The 24,904-nt window shown below is 42.9% G+C and overlaps 1 protein-coding gene across 1 annotated transcript; it reads right to left on the minus strand.

Moving 5' to 3' along the window:
• Positions 1 to 135: 135 nt before the first annotated feature.
• On the minus strand, positions 136 to 24,409 carry LOC102791104 (protein mono-ADP-ribosyltransferase PARP14-like). Its single transcript, XM_087849513.1, has 25 exons — positions 24,206 to 24,409; positions 23,921 to 24,003; positions 21,724 to 21,751; positions 21,322 to 21,390; positions 20,046 to 20,219; positions 19,266 to 19,391; positions 16,547 to 16,720; positions 14,516 to 14,641; positions 12,425 to 12,526; positions 9,588 to 11,769; positions 8,986 to 9,180; positions 8,813 to 8,879; positions 7,810 to 8,046; positions 6,913 to 7,134; positions 5,509 to 5,623; positions 4,854 to 4,988; positions 4,192 to 4,254; positions 3,923 to 4,105; positions 3,046 to 3,249; positions 2,646 to 2,728; positions 1,861 to 2,096; positions 1,483 to 1,754; positions 1,211 to 1,356; positions 671 to 845; positions 136 to 570 (listed from the first exon to the last, which is right to left on the minus strand). The coding sequence occupies exons 1-25, from the start codon at positions 24,384 to 24,386 to the stop codon at positions 290 to 292; spliced, it is 5,859 nt and encodes a 1,952-aa protein (XP_087705639.1). The 5' UTR covers positions 24,387 to 24,409; the 3' UTR covers positions 136 to 289.
• Between the last annotated feature and the right edge of the window lie 495 nt (positions 24,410 to 24,904).

Genomic DNA, 24,904 nt, shown 5'->3' on the forward strand with positions numbered 1-24,904 from the left:
TTCACTACACATTATTAATAAATGTATCCAAGCTCAAGTGACTAATTCACAACATGATCTGTAAACTCAAACATAACATTATCAACATGAAGCGTGTATGAAATAACCAACAAGAGAATCACTGGAATTGTTGTATTGTTACTTTAATGCTCCTTCAAACTGCATTTGATTAGATTTAAAGTACAAAGTGACACCAGCAGCAAGAAACATGAAAGCAACAGCGCCCCCTTCAAAGACGTACAGTATTTTATATTATCTGACAGAGTTGATAGACTGGGAGTGTGGTACTTCATGTAAATGTGATGAGGTATTCTGGGTAGGCCTGGATATCATTGAAGACCACAAACATGGTTGGATTAGCAGCGTCATCTATGACGCTGTCATACAGGTCTGAGGCACTCCCAGATTTGGGAGGAGGGGTGATCATGCCTTTTTTTCCTTGGGTGTAGTCTCCAACTAGAACTCTGGCCTGGTACATGCGCTTGTGTCCACTGGTGTCGGGCGTGGCGTAGTTTCCTGCTGAATAGCAAGGGTCCGCAGCAAAGTAAGAGCCGTTGCCGTACATCGCAGCTGTAGACAGAGTGAACATATTAACTGAATAACGAATTCACTTAAACTAGTGTTAAAATATTCTACCCTTGTATGTGTGTACTGCATGTGATGGCTTTACCATTTTTTCCTGCGTAGCTGCGGTTGAAGCCTTGTTTGTTGATCAGATGGATGGAGGTGTCAGTGGTGCCGTGAAACAGAAGCAGTTCATTGTTTGTGTGTTTATTCTTCACCTCCATTTGTTTCTTCATGATCTGGTAGTTCTGCCACAGTGACGGATTTTGGACTCTTTCAATCTGTAAACGTAATCCAAACACATCATGTTGGTGATTTTCATTGAAGTACAATAACTCTCCTTCTTACCTCTGTGTCTGTTCTCTAATGATTGTTGACAAAGTATTTATAATTTATTCAACATTCAAATTCTGCTGGATTGAAATGATCCAAGGTGGCAAAGTCAAGGCTTCAAACTGGGAATGGAAAACCAATGGGTGATGTCACATGTCTAGGTCCAACATTACAGTTTATGCCAAACCAACTGAAGTTAAAGCTGAGACTTGGGAACTAATTTACTCTCCTTTTGTTTTCAATTATATAAAAAATATAGAAAACTTCTGTGTACATCATACAGCCTGGGCTGTGTATTTATGACTGAACATACACTGATGATGTTGAGGTTGAGTCCGGTCTTCGTCAGTTCTTTCTCCACATCGTTGTATTCATTAGATGCTGGAGCCACAGCAAACAACTTCAGCAGGTCGTCCTTCATGTCCTCCCAACATGAAGGCAAAGGCAGAGCGCTGGTAACTGCAGAACAAAAAGTAAAAACTCACCATTGAAACTTTTCAGCCTTTTCTTGGTCCAATGCAAAACGTTGGACACATTGTTCTTCCAGCAGGTTAAATGAGGACTACGTGCACATTACTGACTCACCTTTCAGGTCTTTTCGATGGAGCTCCACGTCATGACGTCCGTTTGCTGAAACTGCTTTTTCACGCTCTGGGTCGGCGGTGTACGCGTCATTGTTGATCTTGATCTTTGCTTTTTGTTTAGTCTTGAAAGCTTCCTCAAGCGTGAGGTTGGTGTTCATGTCAAAGGCCACCATTGACCCATTATGGTCCTTGAATTGCCATTCCACCAGTTCACTCATCTCCAAGGCCTTTTTCATCAAGGCCTCCGCCCGCTCCACCTTACGGATGATGTCCCTGATGGTCATTGAATAAAAAGATAAAGCAATACTTTAACATGTAACACTTTAAACCTAAGAATCATTGCATGTCATTGGTTTATGTGGCTTTCCTGTTTTCTGACCTGATTGCAGACTCAGCAGCGTAGACATCCCTGGTCAGACCCTCCAGGTGGATCTCCGGGTCCTGGTCCTCTGCTCTTTTGTCCAGACGGATGCTGACCGTCAGTTCTCTCTGCAGAGCCTTCAGCTTTTCCATGTCAGCCTGTGACAGCTGACTAATGCAGGGGTCAGAGATGGTTTTCTGTTCCTGCTCAGTCCGAATCTGCTCAATAATCCTCTTCTTGGCCTGACTCGCTGCCTGCAGCATCAGACAAATATGTGTTAATAACAGAGATTTAAAGACAATAATTTTATTTTTATTCTACTGAGTGTACTGGAACTATATCCTCGTGAGCAACACGTATACAGACCAGCAGTTACTTCAACACAGTGTCTCTGAATATAGTTTTGGTTGCTCAGTTAGAAGCAGAGATTTTTCCTTTGATCTATATTTACGATGGTAGTAAACCTCACTGTGATGAAAGACTTGACTCTGAAGGAACTGTGGATTCATTCTCTAACAATGTTTTCTGAACTTTTGACCAAACAAGGAAATCTATTTCTCTGCTGCTTTGATATTTATGCTAAACTAGCCTCGAGCTCTGCATTACACATGTAGGAAGATCTGAGATCAATATTAATAAAAGAAAGAGACTGTGTCTAATAATATATTTATGCATGACTATTAAAGTAAAAAGACTATTTAAAGAAAGGGTTCATCCTAAAATGCACTGACCTCTGTCTAGAAAGCAGACTTCCTGTAAAATAAATAAATAAGAATGGAAACATGATGTGAATGAATTTGTACCTTGTGGTCATCGGCACACAGCTGAAGCACTACAGGCTTAAACTCCTCCCTCTCCAGGACTAAGTCAGCAGTGATTGGCTGCTCTGCTCCGAGCCCAAAAACAAAGTTAGTCTAAAACAGCTCAAAATAACTGTTGTATTATAGCAAAGAGATCTGTGAATGTCACATAGAGTCCAATCTCCATAAAACAATGTGCGAAAAATCCATAAAAACACTTAAAAAAAAACATATAAACAATATTTTAATTGAGAATAGTAAAATATAATATATTTAAGACACTGTAACAGTTTCTATTCTTAGATCTTCATCACTGACAGAGTTTTGTTCAAAGAAGAGCTGATGTAAAAAAGTGCATCAGAATGTGGATTTATTGTTAACAGATTAAAAAACAATGGAATACCTTCAGCTTCGCTAACGACAGTCTTCTCCTGCACCGTCTCTTCCTGTCTCTTCTTCATGCTCATGTGGAAATGTTTCAGCATGGCCGTCTGGAAGATCAGGATCTTCACACTCTGAACAAACATCGGCTGTTTCCTCTTCACAAACTGCACCACTGCATCCACCATGGCGTCAGCCACCTCTGAAGGGCTGGCCCCTCCCTGACCTGATGGGCAGACAAGGACCAAGCAATGATAATAATGATGATTCAGAATATGAGTTTCATTTCAATACAGTGCCAAGAGAAAGACCTGGACAAATGAAACATACTGACTGTCTGAAAAACATAGAAATAAATCAGTTAGAACACGGAGCACCAACAGTCCACCTCAGGGTCGTTTGCACTGTTGGAAAAAGCACTAATGTGACTGAGATGAGCGAGCATGGAGGAACAGCAGAGATGGAAACTACCTCGCAGCAGTAAATCCACTGGACAGTTAGCTGCTCTAATCACACATCGGTGTAATCTGACATCACACAGAGTCTATAGAAAGGAGCTGTGTTTCAACTTTGTATTAAAGACATTTTAGTGGCACAAACTCAGGTTTGTAAGAGTGGGGTGAAGTAAGGATGCTTCGCATTGCTGCACAGTGAACCGAGTTGTGATGGAGGTGTAGCCTGTGGCTCTGCTGCAGGGGAGGGGTGGTGCAGCGGGCTCAGGGGCAGTGACAGACAGGCTGGCAGGGCAACTGAGTCCACTCAACTAGTCGTGCTCTCACTATTTGCTGAGAGGGGAGAGAGCGACGTCTGGAAAGCTGCTGCAAAGCCCGATACGCTGGGACGCACAGCTGTGTGCATCCCAGGTTGTTCCTGTTCACATGACTGTAGTTTGCACAGACCTGTTCCCAGGGCTGGGAAGGCCACAGAGCTGAACTTGTTCTCCTCGCAGACCCTCAGCACCGAGTAAACCGTGTTTTTAATGTTTGCAGGGTCGTTCTGGCCGACGACGTGGACGATGTTCCTGCTGCGCAGCTGCCCGGCTGATGTCAGGATCATTGCAGGAGGCTGAGCCGTGGAGCTCACTGCAGAGAGGAAACAGCGTTAGGAGAAGTGTGAAGCATAGTGAGTCTAAAAAGGAAGTGAAAAGGCTGAAGCTTCATGTACACACCAAGCTGAGCGCACTCCTGCTCAACTGTTACTCCAGCACCGTCTAAGATCGCCTTGGACACCCCTGAGCAGCAATAAGAGGAGAGCAACAGGTGCAGTTAGTCAGATTTTGTTACACAGAAAAAACATGTTTATATTCACAGAGTTAAATTTCACAGTTACCTCTGTCTCGTTCTCTTTAAATGTGCATATTTAAAAAATAATAATTCTCTACCCGCCCTGCAGGCGGTCTTCATCAGTATTTTTGATTTTTGGTTTGTTCCTAGGAACAAAGCGCTGCTCTGGAATCTGCTGGAGCCTCCAGCCCAGTGTGACGGGCACTGCCCTGAGTGCTCTAACGCACCAGACAGCAGAGGTGGACAAGCAGACGAAGACAGCTGTAGGAATGTAGCTACACCGAGTGACAGCACCATCAGGAAGAATGAGAAGCTGCAGAAGTACCAAGGGCTCAGAGAAGAGCTCGAGAAGATGTGGAGGGTGAAGGTAACAGTGGTAAATCACTCGGTGCGGTGACCATCAACCTGGGCGAGTGGCTCCAGCAGATCCCAGGAACAACATCTCAGATCAGTCTTAGGAACGGCACAGATACTGCACAGCACCCTGAAGGAAGGTCCTACTCAATGTCTTAACTGTTGTAGCCACAAATATAAAGTCAACACTCACCTGCTTTAAGGTTAAAGCTCTGATTGGAGGAATTGACAATGACATCACTGGCTTCCTTGGTAATGTCACCTGATGATGCCTGAAGGGTGAGTTGATCGATCTGTATCTGGTACACATCGAGGGAGGTGGACAAGACTGGGACAGAGAAATGTACACACACACACACACACACACACACACACAGTTTCTTTTATAACACTCACTTTTTCACACTCACACCTATTTAAAAATCCACAGTTGACCAACTCTTCCATATAATTAAACGGGAATAGACAGAGCTGTAAAGTTAATGTCCCAATGAGCAAAGCACGATGTCGCCTCTCACAGGTTTATTTCTAAAACTACACTAAAGGCATTAAAACAAGAACTTTTAATAACTGTGAACCCACCAACATTCACACAGAGTGTTTACTCTCTTCTGTCCAATGTGTTTAACATAAGCTCAACAGCGACACCTGCTGGTTAAACTGGGCTCGCATACATCTTTAACGACATGAATTGTCACTGATGGTCACATCAGGCCACTTAGTGAAACTGAAACATCCTCAGTTTGTCCTGGCCAATCTCTGACCTGCTACATTAAGACTAAATAACCTGTGAACATCAGGTTAATCAGGACTCTGCTGGAGCTCTTTGTAGTTCTGATGGTTCTTACCTGAGGAGTGCTGTGATTGGTCGACAGCCTGTTGAGCTGGTGCCTCATTAAAACCACGTGCTTCATGTTGGACGTTCCTCTGAGCGGTCTGAGCGGTGAACTCTCTGGTGAAACACTGATAATATATTTCATGTGTTACGTTCATACTGGTGATTTTGTTGTTTTCTCAGCACTGATGAAGCTGCTGTAACTGCAGCTCAGTGCAGAGAAAAAATACTATTTAATGTTTTATCATTTTAAACCTGAAGGTGGTTTTAATTGCATGTTAATGGGATTATGTAATGTAGTCGATTTAATCTTTGTTGTATTTGATTTGTCAGTTTTTATTGTTTTTTGTTGCTAAATTTACATCATAGTTTTGTTCCTCCTGAAGCAGCATCAAGTATATTCTCATACAGCTCTAATGAAATCAGCTGCTTGTATGCTTCACACTGCTGACAAAACATAATTCTGCTAATGTCATTACCGTAGAAATACAAAGCGTTGACTGCTTAATGGTGTAGCTAAGAAAATTTAAAAAAGCAGGAAATAAGTTAAAAAGCCAGAGTACTCGTCTGTTTTCCAGCTGACTAATGAGCAGCTGTCTGTGGGGGAACATTACCCCACAGAAAGCTGTGATCTCCCCTTTTTCCTTCACGTTTTCAGCTTTGATAAAAGGTGCTCGTAGTTAGGAAGGTTTGAGGGATGTGATTCAACAATGAAGTAAAGTAAACGTGGTGTGCTCAGTCCAAGTGTCTCTAATGCTTTTGGCTGCAGTCTACAGTCACATTTACTTCCCATGCACAGGGAGTGAACCAGGGGAGAGAGCATGATCAAATAACATTACATTTAATTTGAGTGAAGACAATAATATACGTTACTTTTAGTAAAATAAAAATGTCCCAGTAGCAGTTTTGTCTAGTTAAACCTAGCTAACCAAAATGGAAAAGACAAAAATCAAGAAGAGAAAATCTCCATCAGCGGCTCTTTGACATTGTTTTTGACTCTTTTAATCTTTCTTTGCTGAAGCCGAACGCATTCTGTACTGTGCAGGAGACACAGCACAGGATTGATTGACAATGGTCTACAGCCAAACGGGACACAGAGCACAATGCACTGTAAAAAAAAAAAGAAAAGAAAAAAGAAACCATGAAAAATTAGCAAGGCTGCGAAAGGTGAAGCGCGTTATTGCGAGGGACCGCTGTACTAACAGTGTGTATCACCACTCAGTGTGGTTTCTGCTACCTGTAGCCACAAGCAGCTTCACTTGTTCCAGTTTGTGTGCTAAGCTAGGTGACAGTGTGACTGATCAGTGTCTGCCTGCACATTATGTGTCCATGTGTTTGTTGTGGGTTTGCTCGTCTCGAGTGCTCACTGTCAGAACATGATAAACACTCTCAGCTCCTATCAGAGTCACAAACTCACATCCACGGTTTGGCTGTCACTGGGGTGAACGACGATGACCACCTCTCTCAGACAGCGAGGATTTCTGCTGCTGCTGTACGAGCGGATCTCCCTCAGCAGGAGTTTGGACACCAGGGCTCTGGGGAAGCTCAGGTTTCCTGTCCCGATGGCTGGGAAGGACAACGATGCCATCTGACGTTTCTCAGCCTCCACCAGACAGCATCTGATGATGGACGTTAACTCCTGACAGAGATGAGACATAAAGTGAGGCTGGACTTCAGTGACTGGGCAAGAAACACAGTATGGTATGTGAACGACCAGGAACAAAAGTGTTGTTTTCACTGGTGGTGAGGGGCACAGAGTTTCTCCTGATGCATCCCTCAGTGGATGAGTGCATGAATGATGGTTAAAATAGCATTTGGGGATACAAACAGTGATCGGATGAATGTGTGAGGCTTGTAGTAGAAAGAATCTGGAGTTCTCAGTGAGAGTAGAGAAGTGCTGTGTTAGTATCAGAAACATGGTGTCTGTTTGTGTCAAGCTACAGTATCTCACACATGCTGGGGCTTATGGAAATAAGAGAGTTTAAGAAAAGAAAAGAGAATAAAAAGCACTTTCTGGAGTTTTCTTTGTAAAGACTAAATGTCCCAAACTTCACAGATATCTGTGGGACACACTCTAAGTGTTTGTGCTGGGGTGTGGTCTGCAGTTCCTCTGCAGAGGTGGGGTGGTGCAGTGGGCTCAGGGGGGGGTACTCAGCAGGCTGACAGGGCAGCTGAGCCTAACAGACTAATCACACTCCTAATTTCAGTGGCATCAGGACCCAGAGCTGGTGTGTGTGCGACCAGCAGCTGGAAAGCTAAACTGTGTATCCTGGGTCCTTCATCTTTACAGTGTCCAACCTTTATTAAGCCTCACCTCCTCTGCCTGGCCGCCTCCTTTGTCCCAGAAAGGACAAACAGCGTGAAAGACTTTCTGGCACGTGAGGTTGTAGCCGTCAGTGACGACAACATCACCGTATCGCAGCGTGTTCCTTCTGGCTTCAGAGTAGATGGCGTCCTGCAGACTGCTTCCAGCTGCTGACAGGATGGCGTTGGACACAGCTCCCTGGTTCAGTTTCATGTCCTCTGAGATGGTGTTGACGATGACGTCAGTCTGTGGAACAAAAGTAAAATCACAAAAAGCTTGGTAAATGAAAGTCAGTTTTAAGTAAAAAATCAAAAACATCTTATTATTTTTGCATTAAAAAGGCCGAGACACTAAATGTCTGCAAACTACAGTATATAAAATACACAAACTGTACAGTCTTCCATAAAAATATTGCAGTATAAATTCTTAATTATCTGATCAGATTTGTATGTGCCTTCGTTGTTCCTGCTGATAAAGGTGTGTAGCTTTGTTCTTAATTAATATATTATTTCTGGCTGATTGTTTTGCCCACCTGATATAGAAAGACCAGGAAATGTATCCAGGCATTTTGACATGTTAATCAAATTATAGTTAAATGAGCAAAGTTTGAGTCGTGTTTGAAACATGCGACACCTTCACACTAGTCAATTAAAAACATAAAGCAGCTTTCAAATTGGAATCAGTGGATGTTTGAATGTGCTGTATTTATCAATGCACTAATGTACAAAAGTCTTTGATGAGCATTCCTTTGTAAACTCAGCATTCAAATGAATTTATGTAGTAAGCTCATTTGGCCCTGTAGTGAACACTGTTGTGGTGTTCAGCAGAACAGAGTGAAACTCCACAAAAACATGAAACGACAGATTGAAAAAAACAACTGCATAAACCAGAATTTACTTTTAATCCTGGTTTAAAGATGTATGTAAGCCAAATCTATCCCTTCATGTTGTAATTACGTCACCATTTACAGAATCCTCTAAACTATGATCCAAATGACAGCACAGGTACTCACAGTCTGGTCCTGAATGTTTCCCTTACATAAAATGATCTTCAGCCCCTCAGCTGTGGTCTGCTCCAACCTGCATCCAATCAGATAACAGGACTGATGATATCAAAGAGGCCTCATGAACATGACGTCATCAAGAGTGTGATAAAACCAAAGAAATAGAAGGTGAACCACCTTACCCTCCATGCTCTCTATGGCTGATTTGTTGCTTGGGGCTCTGGCCTCCCCTGTTACCGTGATGATTTCCTCCCCTTCCACCTCCTCTTCCACCTCCTCTTCCACCGCCTCTTCCTTCTTCTCGTTTTTCATTACACCAGCTGGCATCATGTGATTGGTTCTGACCTCTGCCTCTGCCTTGACCCCGCTTATGTCCACTAGGAAGTAATGACAATTTTAAATACTTTCCAAATTACTCCAATTTGACTGAATACTTAAGCAGCCATTTAAAGTTAATAATAGCTGCTCAGTCATCTTTGTGGCTTAGGAAGCCATAAACCATAAATCTGACCAATAAATTGATATAATCTTTCTCAACTAGCTCAGCATCAACAAGGTTTACTGAAAAGATTTAAAGAAATAGTTTTATTTTGGGGTATTGTGGATATAGATTACCTCCATGCTGTCAGGTATACAGACGAGCTTATACAGTTATACAATAGACAAAATCCAAATAAGGACGTTACATGGAGCTGGATATTGTTACCTGTGATCATGAGCTTGATGAGTATCAATGTTAAGATGTTTACAGTAAAAGTTCATTATTAAAAAACTTTAACATTACCCTGAAGCTCCTGTTCGTTTCCCGCCTGCTTGCTGCGGGATGGTCATGGTAGGTCCGAGGTCAGAGAACTCCTTGCTCACAGCTGTGGCCATGACTCTGATGGTCATATCGTTGTTGTCCACCAGGTGAATCTCAGTTAATGATCTCACACCTTGTGCGCTGTCACAGTACTCCCGAACTGCCTGGGCTATGGTCTCAGCACAGAGGTCAACAGGGAAACCAAAGATGCCCGAGCTGATCGCTGGCAGTGCAATGCTGGAGCAGTTGGCCATCTCTGCTTGTCTCAGACTTTCTCTAACTGCAGTCTGCAGGCGGGACACTGCCGTCTTCCTGTCAAAGTCAGAGAATCGTGGACCAACTGCATGGACAACATGTTTGCAAGGCAGGTTGTAGGCATCTGTTATGATGGCGTCACCAGGACGTAGACGTCCATTTTTAGCAACGTAGTCGCTGCTTTCCTTCTGCAGCTGTGGTCCTGCAGCCTTTAGCAGTGCCAAAGCCAGGCCACCAATGTGGTCTAAGTCCTCATTAGCTGCATTGACCACAGCGTCCACACCAAAGCTGCAGATGTCCACCTTACTGACAGAAATCAGTACTCCACTGTTGGTCTGCACTTTACAATAACAAAGGGTCGTTTCTTCTCCACAATTCGCAGCTTCTTCTTCTTCTTCAATCTCTGGACGAAGGAAGACCGCACATCTTAAGTCATTCATTAATGTAGACAGTAACATTTTTCCTTGGTTTTGGAAATATTTCTTTGCTCCTGGCTTGTCCACAGTTAAGGTGTCAGTGAAGAGAGCACTGGCCAGTTCCATAAAGCAGGATTTGGCTTTCTGAACATGAAGACGAGCACCAAGGATGCTGATGCTCTGCTTCTGTACATAAAACCTTACTGATACATGATTATCTTTGGCAATACTGGACCATTCCTTTGATTTTTTCTTTTTAATGAACAAAACAACAGCACAGGATTCGACATGAAGGCTTTCTTGGACTTGTGAATTGCTTGCAACAAATACCCTCAGACTATGGCTGACCTCTTTCACTGGATTCACAAAACCAGCCACTGTTATTTTGTTTCTTCTTTCTGGATGCATCTCAATGGCAACAGTTTTTTTCTTCGATAGGTTGTAGGTATCCAGCAGCTTTTGCTTCAGGTGGCCCCAGGTGGGAAGTTTTAGAACTTTTTGGTCTTCCACTTCTACAATCTGATAAGCCAAAGCAGCCTTCATCTTACTTTCTGCATCAACAAGGGCTCTGTCAGAACTCCCCAACAGGAGAAGCCCTTTGCTTTCAATGGTGTAGATTGCACTGATGCCTTGAGATGTGAACAGATCCTGGGACATGTCCATGGGATCCAATTTTCTGAGAAAGTCTAGAAGACATGGGGGGACATTCTGATGTTTCTTACTCATATTCATTATCTTCTCAGAGATCCATGACTTAGTCTCGTAGAACTCTGCAGTGAGTCCTGTAATGGTTAACTTCTGGGTGCCTTCATTATAAGAGAGTTTCATCTCAGGAGAAATGTCCAGAGCAGCTTTGTGGAGCCCCTCCTGCTTCAGGATGTAGAACCATGCAGGGGACAAAATCATTTCCTCAGAGATGCTGTTTGTCTGTCGTTCAATGTGACTCATGGCTTTAAGAAGAATGTTCTCCACAGGAGCCCTGATTCGTTTTATATCATCAGCTCGGCCAGCAACAGTCAGAACCCCTTTGGATGCATCCAGCACCAGGATGGCATCTTCTTTCACAACTGAACGGACATCTTTCTCTGCAGCTCTCCATCCCAGTGCATTTACGTGACATATGAATGCTGTGTACTGAGACATCAGGCGACGGAAGGCATGTTGGGCCTTACTCATCCAGTTTTCTACATGTTCTGCAGTCAGATCTTGCTGCCTCAAAAACTCTGGCACAGGGCTGAGTTTCACGTCGGGGCCATTCAAATCCACTCTGCAGAAATGTGGACGCATCTGATCATTGATGTGCTCTGATAGTTTCTTCCCCACAAGGAATTTCCAGATAATGTGGTGAACAGGCTCTGTGAAGGGCTTGGGCATCTTCCATGTTGGGCGTTCTTTGCTGTACAAGGCGGTTCCCAGTGACTCGTAGTATGGATATACCTTCACTGTGATAGACTTCAACTCAAGGTCTTTTTTAACGCAAATCTTTTCCACAACTGCAGCAAACAAGGAGCAGAGAAGCAAAGGTTAGATAAGTGGTTAGTTTGCGGTTCTGAACCTTCTTTATCTGACAAAAATCATTTTTCTACAACACTTTTCATCTTCAAATTACTTCAGTTAAACACATTTCAGATTGGATCTAGACTTTTTACAGTTTCTCAGTCACTGTTAGCTAACCGTTTCAGTTATTTGTACACTACTTCTAAGTACAGCAGGTATTAATCTAAAGCATTTTTTATTTTATTTTATTAACTTTAGTAATAACTGATTTCTTTGCCTCTAAGTTCGGGTTCAGTTTAAAAAACTGGAAAAGCTGACCTAATATTTCCTATGTGAAGCTGCCTCAGACGTACCTCGTCCTTGGGAATAAAAGCACTATATAACCAAAGTACAGGAGTGATGTGTTCTAACGTTTGGGTTTGTTTTTTGTTGTTTTCATCTCAGCTGCTTAGCTCCAGTAAGGACAACTATTAGCCGTACAGAATCCATTCTGAAAGCTTAAACACTAAAATGTTTCCAAAGTTTGCTGAACCAGTTTCTGTTAAAAGACGTGAAAGAACTTGGTGGGAAAAGCCCTCACATTAACACCACTACTACAGCAAGCTGGTGTCTGCATACATTCAGCATAGGTTTACATCAACAAAAAAAGACCTTTAGGATCACTGAAAGTGATGATGGCAGCCTTTTCTTTTGGGATCATGATGATGTTTTTGGGATGAGTCCAAGTCTTCTCAAAATACAACTCCAGCATGTCTAGAAAAAAGCCAGAAATGCACAACTTTACAGATGCATGAAGGTTAAATTACTTTCAAAGTTGGTTATCTGGTTATTTTAGCAGAAATGTTTTTGGCATTAAAAATCTGAGTACTTCTATTTTTTCATTGTCAGTATAATGAAAAATGTCTATAGCCTCTGCATCGGCTTCGGCTTTGCCTGGTCCGGCCTCAGCGTCAGCCTCTGCCACTCCACCGCCGTCCGACCCAGCTCGGCCTGAACCACCTCGCCTTTGTCGGCCACTTTCCAGGCCTTTGGTTGGACGTCTTCGCCGTCAGATCGAGGTCGTCGCCGCTGCTGGCTTCATGGCCGGCCTCCAGACCTGCTTTGTTGACACCACTGCCTTCTGTGTGGCCGGCCTCCTGATTTGTTTTGCCTGCGTTGCCACCACTGCCTTCCACGTGGCCGGCCCCCGGACCTGCTTTGTTGCCACCACTGCCTTTCACGTGGCCGGCCCCCGGACCTGCTTTGTTGCCACCACTGCCTTCCACGTGGCCGGCCCCCGGACCTGCTTTGTTGCCACCACTGCCTTCCACGTGGCCGGCCCCCGGACCTGCTTTGTTGCCACCACTGCCTTCCGCGTGGCCGGCCTCCTGATGTGTCTCGTCTGCATCGCCGCCATTGCGGTCCACATGGCCAGCCCCCTGAACTCATTGGCCCCGTGCTGTCTACCTTCGGGTCGACCCCCTGAACTTTCTCGTGGACTCGTGATGGATCTAGTTTTGTGTTGACCTGTTTTCTTGTTTATGGACTGATCTGGAATCATGCTCCTTGTTTTCTGTTTTGTTTCCGTCCCTCCATCCTGGACCCCCTCCACCCACTCTGGCCTGGTGCTCTGGTTCGTTATTCTGTTTTTTGTTTTGGGCTGTCAGGAGCCAGCTCTTGGAGGGGGGGTAGTGTCACGGTTCTGGGTCAGCTTTGACCCAGTATTTCGAGTTTCTCGTGTCTTGGTTTAATTTTGTACTTTGGATTGTATTTTGATTCTTTTACATCGTTGACCATTATGAGAATTATAGGTTTCTGTTTATTCATGTTTTAGGATTTGCTCCTTGGTTGTGTCTCATGTTTTGCATAGTTCAAGTTCCACGTGTTATATTCTGTCTGCGTCTTTGTTTAGTGGTTTCTTGTTTCCTGTTTTATTGTGAAGGTCTGTGTGTCATGTGAGTGTGTTCTGTTTTACTGCTCCCATGTCTCGTTAGTCCAATTTCTCCCAGCTGTGTCTCCCTCCTGTTTTCCATTCCCTGATTACATCCCTGTGTATATTAGCCCTGTGTTTTCCCGTGCTCGGTGTCGCGTCGTACCCTCAGATCCAGCCTTTGTGTTCCTGTTTGGTTTCTTGGTTTGGTTTCTGTTTTTGTGTTGGTGCCAGCAATAAAAGCTGAAGTCCTGCATCTGGATCCTCATCTCCGCCTGCCCGCACACAGAGCCGTGACATTGTCCTTATTGTTCCGAAAGGTTAGAAAGAAATTTAGGGTTGAATCGATTTAACAGCCATGTGGTAGCAATGGCAAAGAACAGCTCAGCTCCGGGGAGACCCCTTAAAGCACTCAGCACCATTTGGATTTGGGTCAGCAGGGGGCAAAAAATGTGGAAGCTACACTGTACACAGCTATAATGATGAATGAGCTCATTCATGCACTGAGTTCATTTCCTGTATTGAGGAGAAGATAATTATTTTATATTTAGCTTGTTTGTGTATTATCTGTATAAGTAACGATGCCTCTTGTTGTATTGATTAGCTCCTTTCTAGATTTCATGTGTTGATTTCAGGTGAAATTGAAAGCGATAAAGCTCAAACTGTCCCAACAAATAAAGCCACTGTAAAATGCTAACCTAAAATCGACTATAACATAACAGCTATATTGAGCAGTAGGCTCATGTTCTGGTAAACTGCTGTTTATTAAAAATAATGTATTAATTATCCAAAGGCTTTTACATACAGTCTATGGTTTTTAGGAGCACATGTACCTTTCACCACAGTCCGAGGAAGACTCTCCACTCGGATGTTCGTTGCTGCCTCCAGAAGCCGAGCGGTCAGTCCATGCTTCTTCATCTTTGTGCTTGTCTGGCTTACAGAGAGGAATCTCTCCACATCTGCAAAATAATCCAGATTAATCCTTTTAGACTGAAACAGGATGAGAGAGAAATGCTGGGCTACAACATATTATCTAGAAATGTTCTTATGAATGAATGAAGCTCCCCAATTCTAGATGAGGCTTCCTCTTTTTTTTAAATGTAGAGTCAATATAGATTTATTTTCTATATTTAATAATCCTGCTTTATTGGAGACAGATCTGCTGTCATTTTATGCTGTTTGTGTTCTTTCTAATGGATCCTGTTTCAAATTTGATTCAAGGATTAAGAGAGTTAATATTTCGACTAGTTGTGGTCAAAGGAAACAATATTGGTAAATGGCCTGTATTTGTATAGCGCTTTACTAGTCCCTAAGGACCCCAAAGCGCTTTACATATCCAGTCATCCACACATTCACACACTGGTGATGGCAGCTACATTGTAGCCACAGCCACCCTGGGGCGCACTGACAGAGGCGAGGCTGCCGGACACTGGCGCCACCGGGCCCTCTGACCACCACCAGTAGGCAACGGGTGAAGTGTCTTGTCCAAGGACACAACGACCGAGACTGTCCAAGCCGGGGCTCAAACCGGCAACCTTCCGATTACAAGACGAACTCCCAACTCTTGAGCCACGATCGCCCTCTGTGACTGTGTCAACTTTGAATAACAGCACATAGTTTTAGTTAAAGAATTACTTTTTGTACATTTCAAAGAACATTTTTGCTTTTGAAGTTGAATGACGTGATTTGATTTCATTCAGGTTCTTGATTCATTCAGGTTCTTGATTCATTCAGGTTCTTGATTATGCGCAATGCTGTGATCTTAATTTGTATGTAGACGACATTATGTTGTATGTAAAGCAACAAAGATGTTGGGATCAGTGGCAGCAAACAGAATGGTGATAAAGGAGAGCAGTGATAGGTTCCTCTGCTCAAAGAGTCTGTAGAGGTATTTGTATCTTTTCATTCTTTTACTTTACTGATACCAATTTATTTATGATTACTGATATCAAAGTAAAACTTGTTTAACATGTGCTTCACTTGTTTGTCTACGAGGTAAAGTCAAGCAGGTTGTCCTCACTGCAGGGCCGCTGAGCGTGACCAAGATCAGGCCCCATCTGATCCTAAAGACCTCGTAGTACCATATGACCCCAATAGATCACCAGTTATCTACTTTTTGTTTCTATTACAAATGTTCTTAAAATAGCACAATTTAAATCCAGCATCAAGCTTTATCTTTCTGAATCCTGAGACAGACACTTTAAGATTAGGCTTCAGACTTTCCTTTTTGCTAAAGCATATAGTTAGGGCTGGACCAGGTGACCCTGAATCCTCCCTTAGTTATGCTGCAATAGATGTAGGCTGGATTCCCATGATGCACTGGGTGTTTCTTCTTCACTCACTATGTATTAACAGACCTCTCTGCATTGAATCATATCTGTTATTAACCTCTGTCTCTCTTCCACAGCATGTCTTTATCCTGTCTTCCTTCTCTCACCCCAACCAATCACAGCAGATGGCCCCGCCCCTCCCTGAGCCTGGTTCTGCTGGAGGTTTCTTCCTGTTAAAAGGGAGTTTTTCCTTCCCACTGTCACCAAAGTGCTTGCCGATAGGTGGCTATCTGATTCTTGAGTTTCCTCTCCATTATTATTTTACAGTCTTAATGCTATATACAGTAAATGGAATGCAATGTTTGTGTAGTTTAAAGTAAAATTTATATAAAAATGATTCATTATTGAAATTATATCACGTGGTTTTGTGATTTGTGCTTCTCTACACTTTTCCAGATCAGATATGTGATTTTTTTATAAAGTCAGGTTTAAAATTAGACTCAAAGGTTAACCTAAAGGGGATTTTGGATGTTTGTCCTCGTAGTGCCTTGTTGTGTTTGTGTATGTGGAAATGTCCAGCTGTTTGCTTCCTACCTGCAGGGCTGCTGAAGGTGACCACAGCTTTGTTGGATTCCAGGATCCTCTCCATGCTGTAGCCGTTCTCATCCAACCCGGAGATGTTCTCCACCAGCATGGAGAGCAGATCTGTGGACATGTTGTCTGTGACGTTTTCCAAAACCACCGCACAGCTCTGAGACGACTCTGAGTCTGAGAGAAACACACAAACCTAATCAAAGAAAGTATCTGTGAGCAGTGAGGGAAGGAGGCTTTTGTTCACCTGTTATTCCTAAAACTTTACTTTCAGCAGCATTTCTTTTCTGTAAAGTGCAGGGCCCCCTCCAGGGGTGAGGGCGGCAGATTCTGGGCTGTTTGCTTGAACTAGCAGCAGAGTTTTAGTGCTATTTGATTAAGTAACAGTGAATCAGTCAGCACACACCCACGTTTGAGTTGTTATTTGTTTCTCAACACAGTAGGAAGTTTATTCAGCTATAACTGAGAAAAAGTGATCAAATGACAGAATTATGACACTATTTGTTTTGTTTTTGCAGCTGCTTTTATAAGTGTTATAATTCTGGAAGTAAGTGAAAACTTTACCTTTGTCTTCTGTTTCGAAAACTGACTAACAACAGTAGTGAATCACTGTGATACTGACACAAGTACCTGTCTGAATAATCACTATGCGCTGAAGGCATCAAACTATGAATGAACACATGTGGAATTATGGAGTAAACAAAAAAATGTGAAATAACTCAAATGTTTTATATATTGGATGTCAGCCGGCCTTTGCTTTGATTACTGCTTTGCACACTCTCGGGTCTCTTTCGTTGAGCTTCATGAGGTCTTGAAAGAGTTCCCAGAGATGCTGAGCACTTGTTGGCCTTTTGCCTTCAATCTGCGCTCCATCTCATCCTCACACAGCCTGGAGGTGTGTTTGGGGTCATTGTCCTGTTGAAAAATAAATGATGGGATGGCATGTTGACGCAGGATGCTGTGGTAGTCACGCTGGTTCAGTGTGCCTTCAATTTTGAATGAATCTCCATCAGTCTCTCTTTACGTAGCTGATTGGTTGTTGCCATAATATGAATTCTAACAGTTGTCAAATAGGGCTGTCAGCTGTGAACCAACCTGACCTCTGCACAACACACCTGATGGTCCCGTTAAGAAAGTAAGAAATCCCACCAATGAACCCTGACGGGCTCACCTGTGAGGTGAAACCATTTCAGGTGACTACATCATGAAGCTCACTGAGAGAAGGCCGAGGGTTTGCAGAGCTGTCAGCAAAGCAAAGAGCGGCTACTTTGAGGAATCTAAAATATAAAACATATTTAGAGTTATTTATCAATTTTATCTTTGCTACATATTTCCATGTATCTTGCTTCATATATTTGATGTCTTCAGTTGGTATCTACTATGTAGAAAGAAGAAAAATAGAAATAGAAAAAACATTAAATGAGGAGGTGTGTCCAAACTGTTAGTGTATATCTGGCTGCTCCAGTTAATTTTGGCAGGACTACACTTCTGCCCAGCAGTAAGTCAAGAAGAGTCAAGAAAGCCTTTATTTGTCACGTGCAGATGGGACCGCCCCCCCTCCGATCTTACATACACAACACAGACATGACATGGGGAGACAGGTCGGGGATCGGTAGTGTTTTGGATAAACACAGAAATGTACAATACAATCAGCAAGTCGAGGAAGTGAAAAAAAGAGAGCTCGACTCATGCTGGGCTCCTATGAAAGGACAGCATGAGAACAGGAAACAACCCTCCTCTGCACAAAGAGCTCATAAATGTCCACATCACAACATCATGAAGCACGTGACAAGCCACAGCGGTGGGTAAGGGGTGAGAAGTCAGCTGATGCAGACACAGCCATCCTGCCCTGCAGCTATTCATCCAGCGCTGGGCCCTGACGCACCGTCCGACTCGGCCTCGGAGATAAGCGTACGAGGGCGTTTGGAACGAAGAGTCTAACCACAGTTTGTTATCAGGGGAGAAATTATTTGTTATGTTCAGCTCCACCCTCGAGACCGCAGCTGGCGCCGAAATGGTAGCTGCATGAAATAACGGTGGTGTTCTTTCTTTAGTGCGAACCACTGCATGTCAATTTTACAGTCGTCTAATGTCCATCACTGGTCTCTCACCATTCCCGCTGGAGAGCTGTGAGCCTCTCCACGATGTTATCCATCCATACCGAGAAGTTATCCAGTTTGCTCACAGAGCACGAGCGTTCACGACAGCCGTGAGCCTCTCCACGATGTTATCAGATGTTGTCAGAGTCTCAGCACTCACAGCAGCCGCAAGCTTCTCCAAGATGTCCTCCGTGCTGCGTCTAATGAGCCCATTCTGAGAAGCCACGGCTCGCTCCATCGTTCCAATCAACACAGCGGGCAGCCTTGTGGGGATTTGAACAGCCGTTTCCGCTTTCTTTATTCTTTGATAAGCCAGCGCTGATCAGTTATCATGGTTCCGAAAAGATCGATGTCTTCAATGGGCTCTCCTGAACCCAGGCTTCTCGTCGAGAAGAGGGTGTCAATTGCATTCAGGCACCAGTTGATCAAATCCATAATTCCTCTTTTAGGTTTTAGAGAACAGACTGTGAGACTCTTCCAGGGCAAAGGGAGAGAAGTAGACAAGACTAGACAGAGACATGAGAAAGCCAAGCAGCAAAGATAAGGGAGAGGGAGAAAGTGCGACCGCCTTCGTCAAGAGCCAAAAGAAAATAAGTGCAGCATGTACTGCTTTCTGTGTGTACCTTTGACCACAGTCGGAGGAAGACTCTCCACTCGGATGTTTGTTGCTACCTTTAGGGGCCGAGCGGTCAGTCCATGCTTCTTCATCTTTGTGCTGGTCTGACTTACAGACAGGAATCTCTCCACATCTGCAAAATAACCAGATTAATCCTTTCAGACTGAAACAGGTCAGAGGACGAGAGAGAAGAGCTGGATTACACAGTGTTATCTCTATGATGATGTCAGGCTTTGTCCTTGTTTCAAATATAAAGGCAATCTTTGTTGGATCTACTTTATATATTTAATAATCCTCGTTTATTGCAGACAGATGTGTTAATATTTTGTGCTGTTAGTGTGTCGACTGTTGCAGGACCCAAATGTAGACTCAGGCTGTCAGAGGTGAGCTTACAGCGACTCATTTATTGAAGGTTAAGATTCCAAAAGCTGTGGACGAACCAAACGAGCCTTTATCCTGGTTTCAATAGCTATGCTAACCTAAGCTGCTGGCTGCACTTTAACATATCTCTGGATCAATTTATCTCAATTAATGGGCCCTGGCCTTTAAAGTGGCGAGTGACCCAGCTGTCCTAGCTAATTACAGGCCAATCTCCAACTTCCTTTTCTCAAAAAAGTTCTTGAACCAGTGGAGTGTAAATCCAGGACCAAATTTAAAATCCTTCATTATTTTAAATAAATAATAATTTTTTAATTATTATTTTATTTTGAATGTAAATTCTTCCTGTTAAAAGGGAGTTGTTCCTTCCCGCTGTCACCAAATCAGGTGGTAGGTGTTTGCTTCCTACCTGCAGGGCTGCTGAAGGTGACCACAGCTTTGTTGGATTCCCAGATGTTCTCCATGCTGTAGCCGTTCTCATCCAACCCAGAGATGTTCTCCACCAGCATGGAGAGCAGATCTGTGGACATGTTGTCTGTGACGTTTTCCAAAACCACCGCACAGCTCTGAGACGACTCTGAGTCTGAGAGAAACACACAAACCTGATCAAAGAAAGTGTCTGTGAGCAGTGAGGGAAGGAGGCTTTTGTTCACCTGTTATTCCTGAAACTTTACTTTACTGATATTTCTCTTTCTTTACATGAAGCACTGTCAAGGGCCAAAATCAAAATACTTCATCCAAAATAAAGTAAACTGGACTAAGAAGAAGAACCACATATGTTTTGATTTATTTGTTTAGTTGAGACGAAAGCTGGTGACTGTGCACTTAACACTAGTGAGTATTTATTTATAATAGTTTATGAAGGAAAAACTCTTGTTCTTGAATTTCGACTCACAGAATGAAGCTCTTTTCACACATGAACTTTCATGATTGATGATCAAATAAATCTGAAAGGTTTTAAACTGCAGGTTCCTGTGTGTGATGACGAGCTGTCACAGTCCAGTGTGGATCAGGGTGGATGTTGTGGATGCAGAAAACACACAGCATCATTATTTAAAGAAAGCTTCTCCCATTGTGTCGAATGAACTCAGTTTTCCTCTCTGACAGGAGTATCTGCAGCTCGCTTCATCACTGAGGTCTAAGACTTGACGGACAGCAGTGTTACGCCTCTGTCTCTGTGTGTTACATTAACAGATGTTTTCCTCTGGCTGTTTCATCCACACAAACCCTTTAATTAGTACTGCGAACACTGAAACACTCCACAGTTATATTTTGTCCGTCCACTCACAGCAGTCCAAAGAAAATCAATGATGAGACCATTTACTGTCAGACACCGTGTGACTCTGTAAGTTCGTGTCAAAGTTCACAGCTGTGGAAATGTGAAAGAAGCATGACTGCAGAGTAACTCATTTTAAGTTTCACATTTTAACATATTTTTCATATTTCTCATTAACAAAAATAGCTGGACTTTGATAAATATATAGGTGTCAATTTTCATCATAAAAAACAAAACAGTGTGATTTTAAACTGGTTACATTTTCCCACAAATTCGTTTGAAATTGTTTGTGTCAAAAAATTCAATGTCAGTGTGTCAAATGCCAAGTTAATGCAACTTTGTATAAAGTATAAAAACTTCCTGTAGTTTTGTTCTCTGTTCTCTTTATTCTTCATCACTTTGTTTTTACCCTCTTTGCTGGCAGCAGCAGCTCCACTTCCAGCTTCAGCCTGAGACGTCTTTGAGTCTGACGATGAGTCTGACATGAACAGTGAATCACAGAGAGGTCAGAGCACTAAGATCTGAAATATGGTTATTAAAATATCTTATATTCTTCTTATATTTTACTGGTTTAAATTGATTTGAGTCTTTTACTCCAGACGAGCAGGAATCATCATTTAACCAGGAACATATTTGGATTCATCTGAGATTAAAATCACGAGAGATTAATCTGACCTGAATGTGCTTCAGCTTGAATAAAGTCTGGTAAAATATTCCTTCATTGCCACAAACACACTTAATTCACATGAAGAAGATGCTGAAACAAATGAACAAAATTCAGTGATGACAGAAACTGAGGAGGAGGATTTACCTGAGACACGGTCGCTGCTTGTTGGGCTCTGAGAACAAAAAAAGGTTTAAAGCAACAGAAGAAAAAAAGAGGAAAATATGTCGACAGTTACTTTTAAAAGAACATTCAAACTGATTTTTTTTTTCAGTTTTGCACTTTGGAAAAATATTTATAGCAAAAGCAACTTCATTACGAGGTTAATGTGTATAAATACATAAATACGATACAAATATGTAATATTATATATCTGCAAATATTACAAAAATATCTTTCTTATACTTTAACAAATAAATTTGAGTTTTTTACTAATGTTATTACATTTTTTCTGTTGCTGCAAACAAACTGAACTTCGGTTCAGTTCAGTGTTATAACATTAATATGGCATCAAATCGCAGCAACAGTCGCCTCAGAGTGCTTTTAAAGGTAGGTAAAGACCTACAGACACAACAGAAACAATCATATGAACCCCTCTGAGGAGGCCTGGTTATTACAGAGCTTGTATGTGAGGAGCAGGTGTTTCAATTCTGAATTTAACAGGGAGACGATATTCATGAACGGCCAGCAGAGTTCAGCCTCACTGAACTGAAGCACTTTTCTTTCTGTGTTTGGAGAACAAAAGACAAGTAAAGGAAACACACAGATGGTCCTTACCTGACACAGAACAGACTATCTGACAAATATGAGTGAATTATTTAAGGATGCACCTTTAATGCCCACACACAGTTCAAGAAGTGACAGAAAATCTGATCAATAAGAAATCTGTTTTAAATGTTGTTGAGCAGGAGATCAGAGCTCACAGTACAGGACTGTGAAAGTTTATGAAAAATGTCTGCAAATTTGGATAACAGGTAAGACACTGGAGACTGGATTTGAACAGGCACTGGTGTCTTAGCTCTGCCAGCAGGTGAGGGGAGCTGAAAACTAACAAGCAGGAAGAAGTACTAAGAACAGGGCGGAGTCACCAGCACGACGCCAAGTCTGTGTCAGGAACATAAAATCCAGTTCATTGAAAGCAAAGAGTTCCTTCAGCAGAAAAGTCTTGTTTGTTAGTGATGCAGCATTACTGCGAGCCAAACAATCACCGTCCTTGTCCTCCTTTGTCAGAGCATCTGTCTTCCCGGTACGTCTCCCAGTTTACGTCTTCTGGAACTTGATACTTCCCTGTTATCATTCTGGGCTCTTTTAGCCTTTTGGAGTATCAACGATCAGCCTAAATGATCACTTCCTTTTTCTCAGTTCATTCCTACCTGCCTGTGTCATCCTGTATTTGAGTCCTCGTCTCCACTACTCTAAACAGCACTGATGAGTTAGGTAGGCCTGGACGAACAGAAAGAAAAGCTGGTTCCACACAAGCTCCAGCAATCGCACCGTCATAAAAATACACCCAAATAATCAGGAACGGTAGAAGGCTTCAGGTTATCCAGATCACGCTCTATGCAAGTTTTGTGGGTGATCAGATATCAAAGAGAGCACAGATATCATACACCAGGAGAGCAGAAACACCATGGCAACAAACACTGAATAAACATGGATCCAAGCAGGCCTGGCAGACGGCGAGCTGCACTCACCGCCGCCATCACGACCTGCAACAACCTGTTCAGCCTCAGTGGTTTTCACCTCCTTCGTTTAGAAACTGCATGTTGTGTTTACTTGTGTCATCTTTGTTACATTTGTTTGCTGATCTGAAACATTGAAGTGTGACAAAAGTGTGAAATCAGGAAGAGGGTGAACACTTCCTGTCCTCATGGGTGATTTCACTGCCTGATAAACCTGAAGACCATGTGACATCATCATGATAGTCAGGCTGGTTATTGTTGGCATGATTACAGTGCACAGGCAAACATGAAAATATCAGCTGAGACTCAAAGTCCAACCTGTTCCTGCTGCTTCACACACCCAGGGACTGGTTTATATCCAAAACGCCTCTAAAAGCTGCCACGCAGGCTGGAGTCACCCTGGTCACAGCAGCATGTTTATGGATATGATTCAAACACTGAGGAGTTTCTGTTTAGACTGTTGGTTCATACGTCACAGTTATTCAGAGTTTTCTGTTTTTAAAGAACTAACTGTGATATTTGTATAAAGGGAGGCGCTCAGTGAGAGTTTATGGACTCATAAAAACCTAAAGGTGCTTATTCAAAGAGCTGAACCCAGAGCAGCAAACAGGAAACTCTGAGTGAGGAAAAAAATCCACATGAAACATCTAAACTGGACTTACTGCTTCTGAGCTCAGCCGCAACTGGATGGTTTTACTGTCCAGGATGATCTCGTGATTCTTCCTCGCGAGGACTCGCTCTCTCACTGAAATCACAGCACACACACACACACACACACACACACACACGTTTTATGATCAGCTGTTTGAAGAATTATGTGTTTCATTCTGTGTCACAGTGAAACTCTCTGTTTGTTCCATCATTACACTCACAGGTCTCCGTCTGTCAGTGTTTTTAATTATTAAATGATTTATTTTACTATCTGAACCATCATGAAGCGGACTCACCCTCCGGTGAGCTGAAGTAAACGGCCGCCCTCGTCGCTCCTTCCTCCGCCTCCACCCGGCAGTCTCCTCCGCTCGACTTCTTCTTGCTCTGGAAGTAAATGTGCAGTTTGTTCTTCAGGGCTTTGGTCTGAGCCGGAGTCCAGTCCCCCTCCACGGTCACAGCACACTCGGATCCCTCCATCTTGCTTCACATACACACAGACACGCACTGACAGCCGAACGAGTCCAGACTTCAGGCTAAACTTTACTTTCACTTTCATTTCGTCACAAACGTCCAGAAAACTGAAACCGTGACTCTCAGGTCACTCACAGGTCACCAGGTCTGGTTACGTGTTACCTTATCTAAAGACACTTTTACTGGTTTATTGGTTTGCGATATTTTCTGGCACTCGACTAATTTGAGTTAAAGAAGTTCGTGTTTTTAATGCTGCTGCCTTGATTTGTTACAGGCAGGCACACATTTTAAATAAATAAAGGATTTATCGTTTTTATTGTGCCGGGTACTGTGTAGATCAGGTGGGTGTTTTCACATCTATAGCCGGTTTCCTCTGGACCGAATCAGCTGGTGCGTTTGTAAACTTACAGGTTTTGGTTTATGTGCGTCACAACAAACCACGTCATTCATTGGCCAAGTGTGTGGGGGGCGGGCGCAAGAAAAGTAAACACAGGAAGAAGGTGCAGACTGGACAGTTTGGTTCA

The sequence above is a fragment of the Neolamprologus brichardi genome, chromosome 12, assembly GCF_056152115.1.
Source record: "Neolamprologus brichardi isolate AB-2024 chromosome 12, ASM5615211v1, whole genome shotgun sequence".
Classification (NCBI taxonomy): Eukaryota; Metazoa; Chordata; class Actinopteri; order Cichliformes; family Cichlidae; genus Neolamprologus; species Neolamprologus brichardi.

Bases quoted from the DNA above. Each gene is read 5' to 3' on its own strand.
- LOC102791104 (XM_087849513.1), bottom strand. From the start codon at position 24,386: ATGGAGGGATCCGAGTGTGCTGTGACCGTGGAGGGGGACTGGACTCCG. The intron at 16,721-19,265 runs GTACACACAGAA...TGTTTCTCTCAG, and splicing joins TCCTCCGACTGTGGTCAAAG to ACTCAGAGTCGTCTCAGAGC. The intron at 2,729-3,045 runs GTATTCCATTGT...GGCTCGGAGCAG, and splicing joins TGTCGTTAGCGAAGCTGAAG to AGCAGCCAATCACTGCTGAC.